Here is a 15,919-nt window from a genome sequence, read left to right as displayed (position 1 = left end):
GTCAAATAAATGCATAATCTCCCTACACTGAGCTCTCCAATACTCAACGTCCTCTCTCATAACAATGTACTCATGATACAGTACCATATATGGTTGTGCAACATGACCGACTGACTCCTGCGATGGAACCCTCTGCATGCCTGCAGCACCATGCTATGGTAACCCCAACTGTATATCCACATCATGCCCTCCCATCCCCTCAACTGGGATCATCTGGAATACCTCTGGCTCTGGAGCATACACCTGAATAGGAGGTAATACTGCTGGTGGTGGAAATTATGGCTCAATCTCTGGCATAAACTGATGCTCTACTGGAAGTGGAGGTAAAAGCATCGGCTCAAAGAACTCCAGTGGATCAAACATCTCTACTGGATCAGGAATCAGATCTGACACTGGTGGTGCTGGCTCCTGTGGCAATGGTGGTGGAGGTGAAAGAGGTGGAAATATATACTCAGATACTGGTGGAACCACTGGTGCAACTGGTCCTGTCACAGTCCTCTCAGATGAACCTGAATATCCTGATGATGCCATATGATAATATACCAAAGAAAGAAGAAAGTTCACTCAACAATCCTAAAACTTATACCTTCCTATCCTAATCTTAATTAAATCCTAACACTACTCATCCTCTTTGACTATTCCTATCCTATGTGATCTCCCTATCTTATCTTAATCCTAATGTTCTTGTTTTCAGGGACCAAACCTACAACTCTGATGCCAAACCCGTAACGCCCTCCAGACCCGGGGTATAAGTCTGGGGGTTACTAGCTAATTACCAAACCTGTACAATCTGATTAACAAATATTAAAGAAATGAATCTAAACCCCTTTAATACTAACCAGGATCTTTTTAGGTTGAAGTATTAAAACAAGAATCACTAACTACTTTATTACAAACCAAATTCAAAATCGTACAAACTCTCTTTATTACAAACCATTGTCTAACCAGTTTTAAACTAATTTCATCTTTTATTCAAACACACACACTAACTATCTACATTCAACCTATTCGGGCAACTCAAAGCTTTCTTCTTGGATTGGGATCAACACCTTGGGTATGAGAGGATCCCGAGGCTTGACCCGCTTCTTTACCACTCGAGTCCTGATTGGTTTCATATTCTTTCTTAACTGAAAATAATAAGGTGAATAACAACAAAAAGGGTGAGCCAAAAATTGCTCAACAAGTCCGCAAAATATAAACAGTGTTAAAGCAATTTAAGTGAAACGGTAATCTGGGTATATCTGCAAAGATATAACCCCGTGAGAATCGAAAGAAGGCCATTACTGGCGAATACAAACGAACTAAACTGGATACAAGTTTGCATCTATATCCTGTTGATCAACCAAGATACAGTGCAGATCTATATCCCACTATATAGATCCCGTCGGGCACCAGGCACTACAACCCATCTCAAGGATCCGGTTATGTCCCGGTCCTTAGGATTAAGTAAACTTAACCCCCAAAGTATCATTATCCAGTCCATGGAATAGCAACCAGAACAATCGGTATGCTTTGACATATTCTAATCACCAGAATATATCAATATTTGTGAGTAACAATTGGAATATGAGCAATGAATTCAAACGAACAGGATAAATCAAGAATCGAAATGAAATATGAACAAGAGAATCAAAAGAGTGCAAGCGTGATAAGAATCTGAAGAAATATCACTATTCTGAAAGTAGAATAGGGGAAAAACTTGTCTTTTGTGCGACTCACTGCAATTAAGTCATCTTCGTCTATCATCGACTCAACATGCCTTGCTGGCTTAGCTTCTGTTAGAAAAATAGACTGGTTTAGTCATTTCATACTTCAATTGCGTCTTGAATCGACTTCACATCGTTCCTATTACCTACCCATGCGCTTATGACTGACTCGTATATTATATATTAGCAAGTAAGACTCGATAACCACATAATACAGATAAGCACATAATCATTTTTATAATTAAAAATAATTTTTAGAATCAAAATCGACTCGCTGATCGCTCAACTAATCATTATCTGACTCGTTTCCTATTTTTCGGAATTTTTCGGAATTTTTCGGACTCGTCTCGGCACACGATCCGACTGATAATCAAACAAATAACAAAGTCAGCTAATTTCTAGAAGAATTAGGCTTTAATATTATTTTTAATGAAAAAAAATCATTTTTTTGAGTAAAAGGGCTTTCGTTTCGCTCGAATCGGACTAACAGTCTAATTACTATCAATTAAACACAGATAATTCAGTTTAATATTCAATATATATGATTATTACAAATTTTTAAACCCTAAAATAATTTTTAAATAATTATTTAAGAAAAATCAGAATTAAAAATGATTTTTCTATAATTATTGGAATTAAAATGAATTTATTATAATTATTTGATTAATTATCGAAATAATTAATCATTTTTAAAGAATTAATAAAGAATTAATAATTAATAAATAAATAATAAATAATTGAGAAAATAATTAAATCTTAGTTTTAGAAAATATTTTCAGAATTATTCATAATATAAATCAATTAATTAAATAAATAATTAATTAATTTATAAAATAAATAAAACTGATTTTATAATTAAAATAAAATAAAATTAAAATTAATTCCCAAAAACATTTGTCAGAAAATCATCCCTGACAGAAATGGATCAAAACCGGGTTGAAATCGGGTTATCAGGAACAATCCGGGTCGGGACGAACTGGCCGGAAAATTTCCAGAATCCGGCGAGTTCCCCGGACTCCGGCCATGTTCCGATAAGCCTCAAATCTTTACCGTTTGAGGTGATTTTTGAGGGGTTTTCATTGCAAATCATACCAACAATTCAGACCAACCATCTGTTCAACAAAATCATCCCAGCAACAATTTCTCCGGCCAAAATCAATTGAACACCGGCCAAACTCCGGCCAAAAATCCCATCTTTCGATTCTGTACATCAAAACTTATGTTTTATAGTTCAAATCAAAGCCTATGAACTGTATAATCGAACCTCTAACATCACAAGAACCAAAGATTCACAAAAATTACAGAGTTATGATTTGAAATCGAACATAAACCCTAGAAATCGAATTCATCGATTCAAGTATCGTTTGTTTAATTAATTAGTACCAATCGATTGCTTACAACACAGAGAGACTATACCAGCCATCAAAATCATTCAACAACCCCTAGAACTAAAAACCCCAAATCACAGTTATGAACCCTAGAATCGAAATAAAAAATATACTGATTTAAACATGAAATTGATGATACAAACCGAAAGAACAACTCAAGAGCTTCGTTTTGAGTACTTACATGACTGTAATCGATGCCGGAAACTGATCGGAATCACTAATCAAATTCTTGACACGAATTGCAAACCCTAACCCGACTGCAGAGAATTTTGTATATTTTTCTGATTTTTAATTAATAATTAATAATAATTAAATAGAAATTAGGCTATTTATAGTAGCAAAATTAATACTCTTAATTAAAATTAAGGCCCTAATTCTACATCTTTTAAAATTAATAAGCCCCTAATTTTATAATTTTTGAGTATTAAAATTTAATTTATAAATATTTTATATATGCAATATATATGCCAAAATTTCCCAAAAATTGTGAATAATGCAAAAATACAAAGAAATGGTATAAATAAAAGTCCTATAATTTTATAAAAAATGTTATTTTTGTGGGATTTTTAACACCCAATGGGGCTCGGAAAAGTCATTTTTTTTGCAAAACGAGAAAATTTATAAAATACCTAGATGTTCAGAATAATGCGATGGTAAAAGCCGTTTGATGAAAAATAAGGCCCATTATTTTATTTGAAATATCAGCTATAAAATCACGATTCAGGTCGTAAAACTTTTGAAATGAAAGCTATGAATGCAAAATAAAATATCTGAAAAATACCTTAAAAATACCGGGACGACAAGAATGCACGTAACACATAGCAATTAGGGTTTGACAGCCAATTACACATAAATGACACATTAACACACATAATTTATTATAAATATGATATAATACAGACGTAATTTCCCAGACGTTACACTGAGACTCTTGTCCACTTACTCGTCAGTCATTGACTGGATATTGTGTTACTCTTGGTAACTCTTTGATTTCTTGGAAAGCCAAGAAACAATCGACTGCTTCTCGCTCCTCCGCTGAAGCAGAGTATCGAGCCATGGCTGATACCTGTTGTGAAATTCAGTGGTTAGTCACTTTGTTTAAGGATATGGGCTGTGACAAATTAACTCCCGTTACTCTTTTCTGTGACAATAAATCTGCATTATACATTGTTTCCAATCCAGTGTTCATGAACGAACAAAACACATCGAGATTGATTGTCATATTGTTCGTTCTAAACGTCGACAAGGTATTCAGACTAGTCATTTGTCCACCAAGCTTAAACCTGCAGATATCTTCACTAAATCTTTGTCTGCTGCTTCTCTGCAGTTTCTCATGTCCAAGATTGGGGTTTTCAATCTTTATCAACCATCAATCTTGTGAGGGGGATATTAATATACATCAAAATACAACTCAACAAAGATCCACATGAGATTCAGAATTAGCGGGAAAATTAGTTAGTTGTGTGGTGCTAATTTGTGATATAAATAGTCTCAATTCAGGAGAATATAGATCCAGTTTTTCATTTTACACATTTTGATTTCTGTAACAAATTATGAGTAAAATAGATATAATCTTTTAACTTACTACAATCATTTTCTTCTTGAATGTCAATCTAGAAGATGAATCTATATGAAATTATCAATTTATGCTCTATCTTTATGAAGTTGGGATCATAAAAAGCTAATTAACCTAGTAATTTGACATATGCTGGCTCATTAGATTAGAATGCCAAATTTTACTCTCATAAAGGCCAAAGCAGTGTCCAGTAAACGGACAAGAAAAGTTGCGGAGCCTAATACAGTAACTTATAAGCACAATCATTGACTATTTATGTAAGTGTAGAAAGGCATAACACCAGATTTTGTAACCTATGACTCATTAGACCAAGACATGTGTGACTTTAGTCTGTGGCAGGATATCAACAAAAGAGAGAACACAAAAGAACGAAGAAGAAATTGGAAAGGATGATGAACACAATTAGATCAATGTCATCTTGCATTGTATTTCTTCCACATTTAGCTGCTGCAGGTATCTCTTGTTATTCTCCTTTTGCATCGTTTCAATTTCATTCACATTTTCTTTTAATTTCCCTTAACTTTTAGCCGCCCTTGTAAAAATGGAACGGGGGTTGTGCTGTTGAAGCACTGTCCTTTGAAACTATGGAACGCAGTGGGTTAATTCCTGATAAATACATTTACACCATTCTGATTGATGAATTAAGCAAAAATGGACATCTTGAAGAAGCAACAAGTCTTGTTAACAACCTTTCCTGATTCAAGACATATACAATAATGATCCAAGCTTGGAGAGCTAATTATGGTTTGCTTAGTGCTGTCACATAAAACATTCTTATTCGTGGCTGTCTTGACAATCAAAAATACATTGAAGCAAGTGGACTTATAGATGAGATGCGTGCTCATAGTTTCTCAGCATATGTGTCTACCACATCCTTTCTTCTGGACTTACTCAAATCAGAAGAACAGGATCATGCTCTTCTTGCTCTGCTTAAGATATACTTACTTTGAGAAGCTCAATTATGCACTTCTTTCTTTGGTTATAATCTCTAAAGGAGACCTCTGTTTCCTGTTATGATATACAATTGAATAGTTTCTGTATGAATTTTTTATCCAACTGCTAGCCCAGTTGTTATAGTTTTACCTTTTTGACTGATGCATATTACAAGAAAACCTAAAATGAAATAATACTCTGCAGCTGTCACTCTCTTCAGAGACATGTGTGCACTAAGCATTCCAGTTAATATCTTCTTAACTATTAAGTGATCTTAACTATCTAATATGCAGAATGTGTTTGGAGTGTAAGTTACATGGTCTAATATTTGTATACCAAGTATTACCAATACACATTAAAACTGCTTGTTACCATCCCCATTACTAGGTAAATGTTTTGATAAAATTTCACCACAAACTATCGTGTACTTTCTTGCGTATACACCAATTTCATTTAACGCTACACGGTCTTGTATCATCGCTACTACAAACACACTGGATCATGTATTAAGCAACAACTGTACAAATGTAATGATCAACTGATGATCTTATACTTGCAGCATATGACAGACAGTATATTATACAGATGTATATATGAAATCAAACTTGTTCGAATTTGGGGGCACACATAACAATTGCGTCCGCAATTCTCAGGAAGATTTGGTCCTCTCCCACCAAGTTTGCAAACTCAGATGCATGTAATTTGTCAAGCACAACTTGCCCTGGATTTGCTAGATTCAGCTGTTTATATGGACATCCAGGAAATAAGCTATGTTAGGATACGCTGCAACAATTTGTGCACTTATGGGATAAAAATGGTAATGAATTTCTTACCTGAATAGACTTCTTTTGGAGACTTCTATACAGTTCTTCTAGGGCATGAATACCACTGGTGTCTATGTCCGTAACAGCTGTAACAAAAAAAAATTAAGATAAATCATAATGCTTACACTTAACAAAAAAATGTGTTTTCCTAACTATCTCCGTGTAAGCATAAGCAAAAACAATATCAGTAGAGTAGAAATTTCGTACGTGACATGTCAAGTACTAAATTTTGGATTTTGGGCTGTTTATGTTCAGCCAGCATTTCTTCCTCGTCCAGTATCCATCTCAATATCCTGCAAAATGTTAAGTACCGGTGTTAATACTTGAAATATAAGGATACTACCAGGCCTAAGTTTGGAAAAAGCGTATAAAAAGGTATACCTCTCCTTAATATAGTTGGAATTGGAGAAGTAGATTGCAGAATCGACTCTGATTATTAGAACACCAGGAACTCTTGTTGCTTCTGGATATTGCTGCATGTTCCTGTAAACACTAGTCCTCGGAATCCTGCCAAGTGCTGCTGTTCGTGGCCTAGTCACTTGTAGGAGAATTTTGGCAAAGGAAATTGATACCTGTGATATAGAATGATGGCATTAGAAATATTCATACTAGATTTATTTATTTTATCTTCAATAAACACCTGGTATAATTATAAATATAATTTCCATTTACTTACCGCAATCAAGAGACCAACTTCAACTGAAGCAAAAACTACGCCAAAGAATGCTCCCATGCAAGCAACAAAATCAAACTTATCGATCTTCCAAATAAGAATTACAGCATCCAAGTCTACAAGTCCTAGAACGGCAGATATAATGATGGAGGCAAGTATAGCATTCGGAGTGTAGTAAAACAATGGTGTTATTACTATCAGAGTTAGCAGTACAACAGCCGACATCACTATGTTGGAGACTGCTGAACAACAGCCTGCCATGTAGTTTACTGCTGAGCGAGAGAAGGAACCTGCAAGAATTAGAGAGGCAATTATGATCTATATATAAGAAAGCACTCAAAGATTTCAGATCTTTGCTTTTGATGCCCTTCTACAAATTTGTGGTGTCTTGAGGATAAATTGTTTTGATCTAAAGAATTGAGAAATTAGAATGCAAAGAAGCGGTTCTATGTTAGCTGTGGTATGGCATTGAAAATGTGTTCTAAACCCACCGGTAGCGACATAACATGATGTCATTGAGCCAACAATATTCATTGTTCCTAGTGCTACCATTTCTTTGTTTCCATCTATCTGATAGTCCTTCATAGCTGCAAATGTTCTTCCGATTGCAACAGCTTCCTACAATCCACAAAATTGAGTTAATAATCTCTTATTTTCTTTTGCTAAACTGAATAAAATTAAGAGCGAGTTCAGAATTATTTGCATACTGTTAGAGCTATCATGCCTGCTACAACGCCAATCTTAAAACCTTTGACAAGATAGTCCCCAGTAAAGTATATTTGATCTATGGATGATGGATTAACGCCTTTCTTGATGTGCCTTACCTTCAAGAGGAAGGAAAAATTAATGTGTCTGTGTGCGACTTAATAGTGTGGAAGTAGATCAGTAATGAATACTGCATACAATTTGAACACCATCCTTTTCCGCATGGGTGATATACACAAAGAAGGTCGAGATGATGACAGAAAGTAGTGGAGCAATTGCAGGCACCCAAAATAGCTTTCTGTTCTTTTTACCCTGATATAGTAATATAGATAAGAAAAGGAAATATGGGCATGGTTTGACAAGGAAATATCAAATAATTTGAGGAAAAAACACTTACAATGTACTTGGCAAACAAAAGGAATAGTAAGAAGGTTACTCCAATGAGTACAGTCTGCCAGTTCCACTATTTACAAAACAAAGCATATGATATTAAGATAGAGCAAAATATAACAAGAGTAATTTACCAGTATTAGAAAAAGCACTTACCCCGTGATGTGCTGCGGCAAACACTGATTTCATAACGGATACAATATCAGTCTTTGTTGTAAATTTCTTAATTCCAAGCAAACCTTTAAGTTGTTGAAGGGCAATGGTGATTGCAGCTCCAGCCATAAACCCCACAACAGCAGCATGTGATAGAAAATCTATCAAGAAACCCAATCTAGAAAAGAAGGGAAATCCACATATTAAAAAGGAAAAGATATGTTTGCATGTACTAAACGTTTGTTTAGGGAGGAGGCAGCAACAAGAGGAAGATCTAGCGCCTTCCTTACATTGTTTCTGATGATAAGATTTTCTTATACCTGAAAAATCCAAGTGTGGCTTGAGTGACACCAGCAAAGAATGTTGCAGTAAATGCAAGACTTTGATATTCGAGTTTGTTTTTAATAGGATCAAGCTCGTCTTGTAGCAAAGTGCCCAGCAACAGAGAGACCACTGCCACCGGTCCTATAGCAATGTCTCTTGAACTACCCATGAAGGCATATATAAGAGGTGGAACGAAGCTACTGTCTGTGATCATAACCATATACATTAGTATTATGAAAAGTTCTCTTAAAAGACAAATAATGATGATAATAGAAAAAAAAACATACATAACCCAAATTGCGGATCTAAATGTGCAAGTTTTGAGTAGCCGATATCCTGTATAGACACATATTCAAAATGTGTTAACGAGACTCTAACCAGTGACAAGTTCAAAATCATCATGCTAGTTTTACCTGAGGAATACAGAGGCTTGCAATAGTAAGCCCGGCAATAAGATCGCCTTTAAACTTTGAAAGATTGTAATCTCTTCCCCATTCAAGTATAGGGAATACAGTTTGAAGGCCCAGGACAAACTTCTTCCTTCGTGGCTGTTTCTTGAATGGGCGCAACGGATCATCTGGCAAGAACGTTTCTTTTAAAGTATCAGCAATTTCCTTCAACAGTCTCGGCTTTGGAGGCACTCCCACCTTGTGAATATATGGTGAATCCCCTCGACCATGAGGTAATGAACTTGGATCTTCTGTATTGTCTGCTCCCATATCGTCACTAATACGATTACTCATTGGAACAGAACTACACAAAAGAAAAAGGAAAAAAAAAAGTTAACCTCTCCACCACACAAAATTATAACAGCACAAAACTTAACTTTATGCGCCAGTTAATCTAAACCAGCTTACAAAGACATGTATAGTGATTTCTCATTGATTATAAAATTCATAAAGAGCTTAAAAGGTGCTCATATTGACAAACTTACTACAGTGTAGAGCTAATATAAAGGCCTAAGAAGTTCAACCACAAGCAGAGACTACCAGGCAAACTACACAAGCTCAAGTGTAGACTGTGGATATGAAAAGGAATACATGAGCTCTTACTTATACAAGATTGTTAGAGGTCACAGAAGTCAACCTAATAAAACTAAGCGGAAAGCCACATCATCTAGAGGAAGTCAAATGAACCTAGATCAAATGCATACCACATTCATAAGGCAAGCAGGATAAACTTGGATAAGTTGTTATGAATGCGACGATTGTAATTTTCAATTATCAATAATTGCAGGATATTTTAATATAGTAAGAGAGTTCCTTCATCTCAGCTATAAGCAATGTGCTAGTAGTGATGCCTTATTGGCTTAGGAACTCATAAGTTGACTAATGTATCTAGGTTTTTCTATAATATCATGTAGCTCATGACTCTGCACTAATGAACACTGTTTCACAAGTTTTCAGGAACTGCACTCAACGAGGAGGAAGAACAAAATACAAATTGTGTTCACCATGCAGAACCATTCAGAGTGCCATGATTCTTTATTAAATACGAAACGCAAACTAAATGAAATCCATCAATTATAAGTGTGAATTATGACATATGCTAATGATTGTGACTTGTGAGGTGTTAATCATATGTACTGTTAACTAAAAGGAGGCATATGCAGAAATTCTAGAATATGTTCTAAATTCTTGAATTCTTTCTCAACTCCGGTTGATCTTCAACATTCGAAATTTTAATTTTGATCTCAGATATGTTTAACTGGATAAGAAAAATGTACACAAGTTATAGCACTAACAAACTTCCATCAACATATTATAATCATAACACCCTACTAAAATACATGTAAATAAACCAAACATACTCCGCCGTGTATCTCAGTCTCACTCGAAAGGAAGTCGAGACATATTATTGATCATCCAGCGTAAGTACTACTTGGTATTTTTAAAATTAAATCAATTGGGGGCAACTAAAATTACAGTAAACAGAGCAAAATCATGGCCAAACCAACTAAAGTCTCAACTAACTCTACTAAAAAAGTTTAAAAAGAAAAAAAAAACATTTAATTACAGCGTCTACGTCTACCTAAAATGATGATCATGAACAAAAAAAACACAACCATGACACTATTTTATGAAACCATCTGTCTCTTCAAAACCATAAAGGTCGAATTATAATAATAATAATAATAATAATAATAATAATAAAAGGAATCTGGCAACTTCTATAACTCACCATTGTTTCTGCAATTTGTTTGTTCAATGCAAGCTTTTCATGAATGACATCCAAAGTCTCAAATTCACATATCCTCACCCTTCAAATTTTGAAACTGGAAAAAATACAAAAAAGTAAAAATGTTTTGTAAACAGAACACATGTATAAAATATATTATAATATAGTATCTATGAACATTTCACACATACATGTAGGTATATGTGAGAACTTTTCTGCAGAAAAGTAAAGAGTAGAATGAAAAGAAGATTGTAGATACTATATATATTGAATAAAAATAGAGGTTGAGAAAATTACCCAGTTGATATACTAAAATGTGTATGAAAAAATAGGAGACGGGGTAATTAAAGGAGCCAAAATTAGTCCAGGTTCTTTGAAGCAGGAAAAGTGTTTGAAGGATTCAATACTAGTGCCTTTTGGCTTTGTAGTATTTAAAGAATGCCAAGGTAGCTGGAATAATAAAGTGTAGGAACATGCAAGGAGTACAGTAAATTCATTTTTGATACTCTTGTTGTTATTGCCTTCTTGGGAAAATCGATGACGATAAATACATGCAATACAGGTGCAACGACTTGTTGTTGGTGTTTACAAAGTCCATGTTGTCTTTTTGTACCTGTGGTGTCTATCAAACTTTCTACTGGGATCAAAAATTTGTACTCTTACAAGAGACATGCGTATATACTCTTTTAATTGTCTTTTTTCCGGCTTAAATTGACCCATCAAATTTATTCAAATTTTATAATTAAATATATTTTATTTATTTATATATAATATACATAATTAATATTTAATCTTTATTTAAAAGAAAAAAAAGGCTAAAATACTTCTTTTTAGAAATCTTTTTTTAAAATACTCATTCTAGAATAAAATGTCTTGAATACTCTCACATTCACAAAGATATGCCACTTTCACTAGAGTATCATGATTCATACACATTTATTAGTTTATCAGTGAAGTCATAATACCCCTTTTCCCAATATCGGTCCTCGTAGCCCACCATCATCGGGGTATTAAGTATCTTTTTTAAAAAAATATTTATTTAATAATTTTATTCATGTACCACATTTTATAATTTTTAAGATTTTAAGGTTTAACAATTCCCCATATGTGGTTTAGAAATATTCTAAAAAATGAATAAAAGAAAAATCGATTTAAGGTATAGGACGATCTAAAACTTAGAGTCTAAACCTTAATTTAAGTGTGGATCAAAAATTAATAATTTTAAATCTTATATGAGATTGACGAAATAGTATTTTATATATTACTCTCTGACAAAGAAGTATTCGGGTAATACCGCCCTGACAAAAAAATATAGGACATGATACTTCAGTATCACCATGATACTCATACGTACAGGATTATCAAATTGTTCCCTTAAAAATAAAAATGAAGAATCTAGTGAATATTTTGAACAGTAAAAATTGCAGTGATTATTTTGGATAATAGTTATTTAAATATAATTATGTCAATTTTGATGAGCTGGATTCCGATTTATTTTTAGTACAGCAGTGTACTATAAGCACTTGATTATAACGTTTGGTTAAGTTTTCATAATATATTATTATAGTTGTTATTACCAATTTTTATAATAAAATATTATTTCAATACGACAGTTTATATAGAGGTTGAATAAATATAGTTAAAATAATAAAGTTCGAATATTTTAACCAAAAGAAATGTCCATTAGAATGAATAAGTTTTTGCATATTCTCTTTTTCTATGATGTGTCGCATACACTTTTTACTAATAATTTTTCGCTTAGAGATACTCGAGCCAATATTTTCTAAAATGATTACAAGATTTTTACTATACAACTTAGTATATGTTCAAATAAATTTTGAGGTACACAAAAAACGAAACTTGAATAAAATATTATATATTTCAATTACTAGTTTCTGATGTACTAATTATCAAAATTATTTTTCAATAAAATATAAATTATTTATATATATTATAAATATATTTTTATATAAATATTTAATATTTTATTTGCAGTGTAAATATTTTATTTGCATTTAAATATTTAACACGCATAAATAAATTATATATTTCAATTACTAGTTTTTGTGGCATTATTACAAAAATTACGTAATTAACTAGAATATTTATGTGTAACTTAAGGGTATAATTGAGTCGAGTCGAACACTATTAGAATCGGTTCGCACTTGATTAAAAAATTAAAAGTTTAAGGTCGAAATTCAGCTTGTAAAAAAATTGATAGACTCGAGTTCGACTCGAAAACTCGATTCAATTTCATCAAATATTGAGAAAAATTTGAAATATTATCTGCTCGGCTGAAGTTTGATTTTATTAAATATTTGCAATGTAAATAAAATATTAAACATTTATATAAAAAATTTATTTATAATATAAAAAATGAAAATAATAGACGCTCTAAATGGCTCGCAAATCGTTCGAGACATATGATAAGTGGCATTTTATACCACTTAGAGCGTCTTAAAATGGCTTAAATTAGTGTCTTGAAATCAAGTATTTTGTGTATTTGATGCGTTTTTCTAGTGTTTATGCATTTCAGGGTTTTAGTTGCATTTCGGGGGAGGAATCATCAAGAATAAGCCTTGGCATGTGTTCACCATTGCGAGAGGAAAGAAACGGGCAGATTACGGCGAAGAAACGGAGCAAAATCAGAATTTTTCCAGTAGAGGTCTGAGCGCCCGCTCAGCTAGGCTGAGCGGCCGCGCAGGGTCGGGAAAAAAGACAAATTATTTTAGGACTTTTACTTCTGTTTGGTTTCCACTTCTATGTAATCTGAGTTTTATGGGACTATTATATAAGTAGATTTGAGACGTTTTCACAAGTGTGGATTGAAGAAGATTGTGTTTTTACGCAAGGAGCGAAGGAGATAAGGAAGAAGGCCGATTTAGCACACCGCAACGAAGAGGAAGCATATCTTTTTGTGATTCTTGTTTCGTTGTAACGTTGGATGCTAGTTTTCTTGCTTTGAACTTATTTACTCTTGTGACGTACTCTGTTTTAATATAATTAGTTTAGTTATTATTTTCTTGTGTTTGTTTATCATGATTTCATATGAACCCATGATGACGATAAGTGCTATTGTGGGCTAATCGTGATCATGGGGTTGCAACGGATTTATTATGGAATTCTTTAGTTAATTGTTTAATACTTTAGTGTGTGATGATTGCATGATATCTAGTATTGGTTGTGCGTATTCGTCTTATGTGCGTCGCGAACATATAAGATAAGGGGTTAATTTCTTGTGAAGCGACGGTGGATCTTGAGATTTAGAACTTGCCATGCTAGCATAGGTTCATGTACGTTGTGCATGATTAGTGGGTAACTCTAACAGTTTTATTTGCCCTATGTAATCAAAAGGAATAACTTGTGCTTAAATCGTTGTGTTGTCAATTTCTGTAGACATATGGGAACTCAACATAATTGATGACTATTCAACTTCTATCTTAATTGTGGATGCTTGGTAGAATGGTATTAGTACAATGAAAGTTGGCTTTTATCAGTTTCGTGTTATTCGATTAATATCATCACTGTCACATGCTAAAGGTAATAACAATGGCTATAGAAGGAAGTAATAATGAAGTTGTGATCTCATGAGTGTTTTATTATTGATAAATTGAAGTGTTAGTTAAGTGATTAATTAAGTAGTTAATTATAGTTAATATTTAATCAACAATTTTAAGTGTTAGTATCTTAACATTGAGAAGTAATCATACATTGGTGAGTGAGTTTTATTAGACAATAATTTAGTCTGAGTCTCTGAGGGAACGAACTAGAAAGTATTCTATATTACTTGCGAACGCGTATACTTGCATGAATATTAGCGCGTGTTTTCGCCCTAACAAGTTTTTGGCGCCGCTGCCGGGGACTCGGCGTATTTGTTTAGTTTATGTACTTACCATCATTGGTCATTAGGACTCAGTGATTAGGACGTAGTAGTTACTTATTTTTTCCGGTTGTGTTTCAGGTACTTTAGCAAGCGTTTATGCAAACTCGTTCTCGTGCTCGCAAGAGGACTTTAGATATAGCTGAGGAGACAGACGAAGTTCTTGATATTCCGGAGAAGTTAGATTTTGAGGATTCGGATTCAGGAACTGAGCAGAAAGAACCAGAAAACATGGGAGATCGTATTGTTCAAGCTGATCCAGCTCTTATGGATTTTTCTCGGCCTAAAATTGATGAAATTCAGTCAAGCATCCTTCATCCGGCTATTCAAGCTAACACCTTTGAAATCAAGCCGGGCACTATTCAGATGGTGCAGAATTCTGTTCTTTTGGAGGAGCGGCAACTGAAGACCCCAACATGCACATAAGGAATTTTGTCGAGATCTGCAGCACTTTTAAGTATAATGGCGTGACTGATGAGGCTATCAAGTTGAGGCTTTTCCCATTCTCACTGAGGGACAAGGCTAAAGACTGGTTACATTCTGAACCAGCTGGGTCCATCACTACGTGGCAAGATCTTGCGCAAAAGTTTCTGGTGAAGTTTTATCCGATGGCAAAGACTGCTGCTATGAGGAGTGCTCTTACTCAGTTTGCGCAGCAACCTACAGAATCTATGTGCGAGGCTTGGGAACGCTACAAGGAAATGTTGAGAAAATGTCCACATCATGGAATGCCGGATTGGATGGTGATCACTGGTTTCTATAATGGTTTGGGGGCCCAATCTCGGCCCATGCTCGATGCAGCAGCTGGAGGCGCCTTATGGGCTAAAAGCTATACTGAGGCGTATAATCTTATAGAGACGATGGCTGCAAATGAGCATCAAAACCCAACTCAGAGGATGATGTCAGGCAAGGTAGCAGGTATTCTAGAAGTTGATGCAGCCACCGCTATTGCAGCCCAGCTCCAAGCGCTATCAATGAAGGTTGATTCTCTGGCTACGTATGGAGTTAATCAAATAGCTATGGTTTGTGAGCTTTGTGCAGGTTCTCATGCTACGGATCAGTGTTCTCTTGTCAACGAATCTGTTCAGTATGTGAATAATTATCAGCGACAACAGCAGCCTGTGCCAGCGACCTATCATCCTAACAACAGAAATCATCCAAATTTCAGCTGGGGGAATAATCAGAATGC

General features: G+C 34.3%; 1 protein-coding gene and 1 non-coding gene across 6 annotated transcripts; both read right to left on the bottom strand.

The window, feature by feature from the left end:
• Positions 1 to 5,954: 5,954 nt before the first annotated feature.
• Positions 5,955 to 11,292, bottom strand: LOC141666768 (sulfate transporter 1.3-like). 5 transcript variants are annotated; one of them, XM_074472958.1, is made up of 15 exons: positions 11,148 to 11,292; positions 10,854 to 10,947; positions 9,086 to 9,425; positions 8,960 to 9,008; positions 8,669 to 8,876; positions 8,352 to 8,526; positions 8,203 to 8,268; positions 8,004 to 8,117; positions 7,808 to 7,924; positions 7,592 to 7,718; positions 7,104 to 7,390; positions 6,809 to 6,999; positions 6,635 to 6,720; positions 6,437 to 6,513; positions 5,955 to 6,343 (listed from the first exon to the last, which is right to left on the bottom strand). In XM_074472958.1, the coding sequence occupies exons 3-15, from the start codon at positions 9,413 to 9,415 to the stop codon at positions 6,203 to 6,205; spliced, it is 1,968 nt and encodes a 655-aa protein (XP_074329059.1). In that variant the 5' UTR covers positions 9,416 to 9,425; positions 10,854 to 10,947; positions 11,148 to 11,292; the 3' UTR covers positions 5,955 to 6,202. The 5 variants fall into 5 exon arrangements, with proteins under 5 accessions (XP_074329059.1, XP_074329076.1, XP_074329069.1 ...); XM_074472975.1 differs by lacking the exon at positions 11,148 to 11,292 and adding an exon at positions 11,042 to 11,059; XM_074472968.1 differs by lacking the exon at positions 11,148 to 11,292 and having other exon boundaries at positions 10,854 to 10,994.
• A 4,061-nt stretch (positions 11,293 to 15,353) lies between these two features.
• LOC141679608 (small nucleolar RNA R71) lies at positions 15,354 to 15,460 on the bottom strand. The gene has a single exon (XR_012558142.1). It is a non-coding gene; the product is annotated as a small nucleolar RNA R71 (small nucleolar RNA).
• Between the last annotated feature and the right edge of the window lie 459 nt (positions 15,461 to 15,919).

The sequence above is a fragment of the Apium graveolens genome, chromosome 1, assembly GCF_009905375.1.
Source record: "Apium graveolens cultivar Ventura chromosome 1, ASM990537v1, whole genome shotgun sequence".
Lineage (NCBI taxonomy): Eukaryota > Viridiplantae > Streptophyta > Magnoliopsida > Apiales > Apiaceae > Apium > Apium graveolens.
Note: the sequence above shows the minus strand (reverse complement) of the source record. Positions and strands in the feature narration are given on the sequence as shown.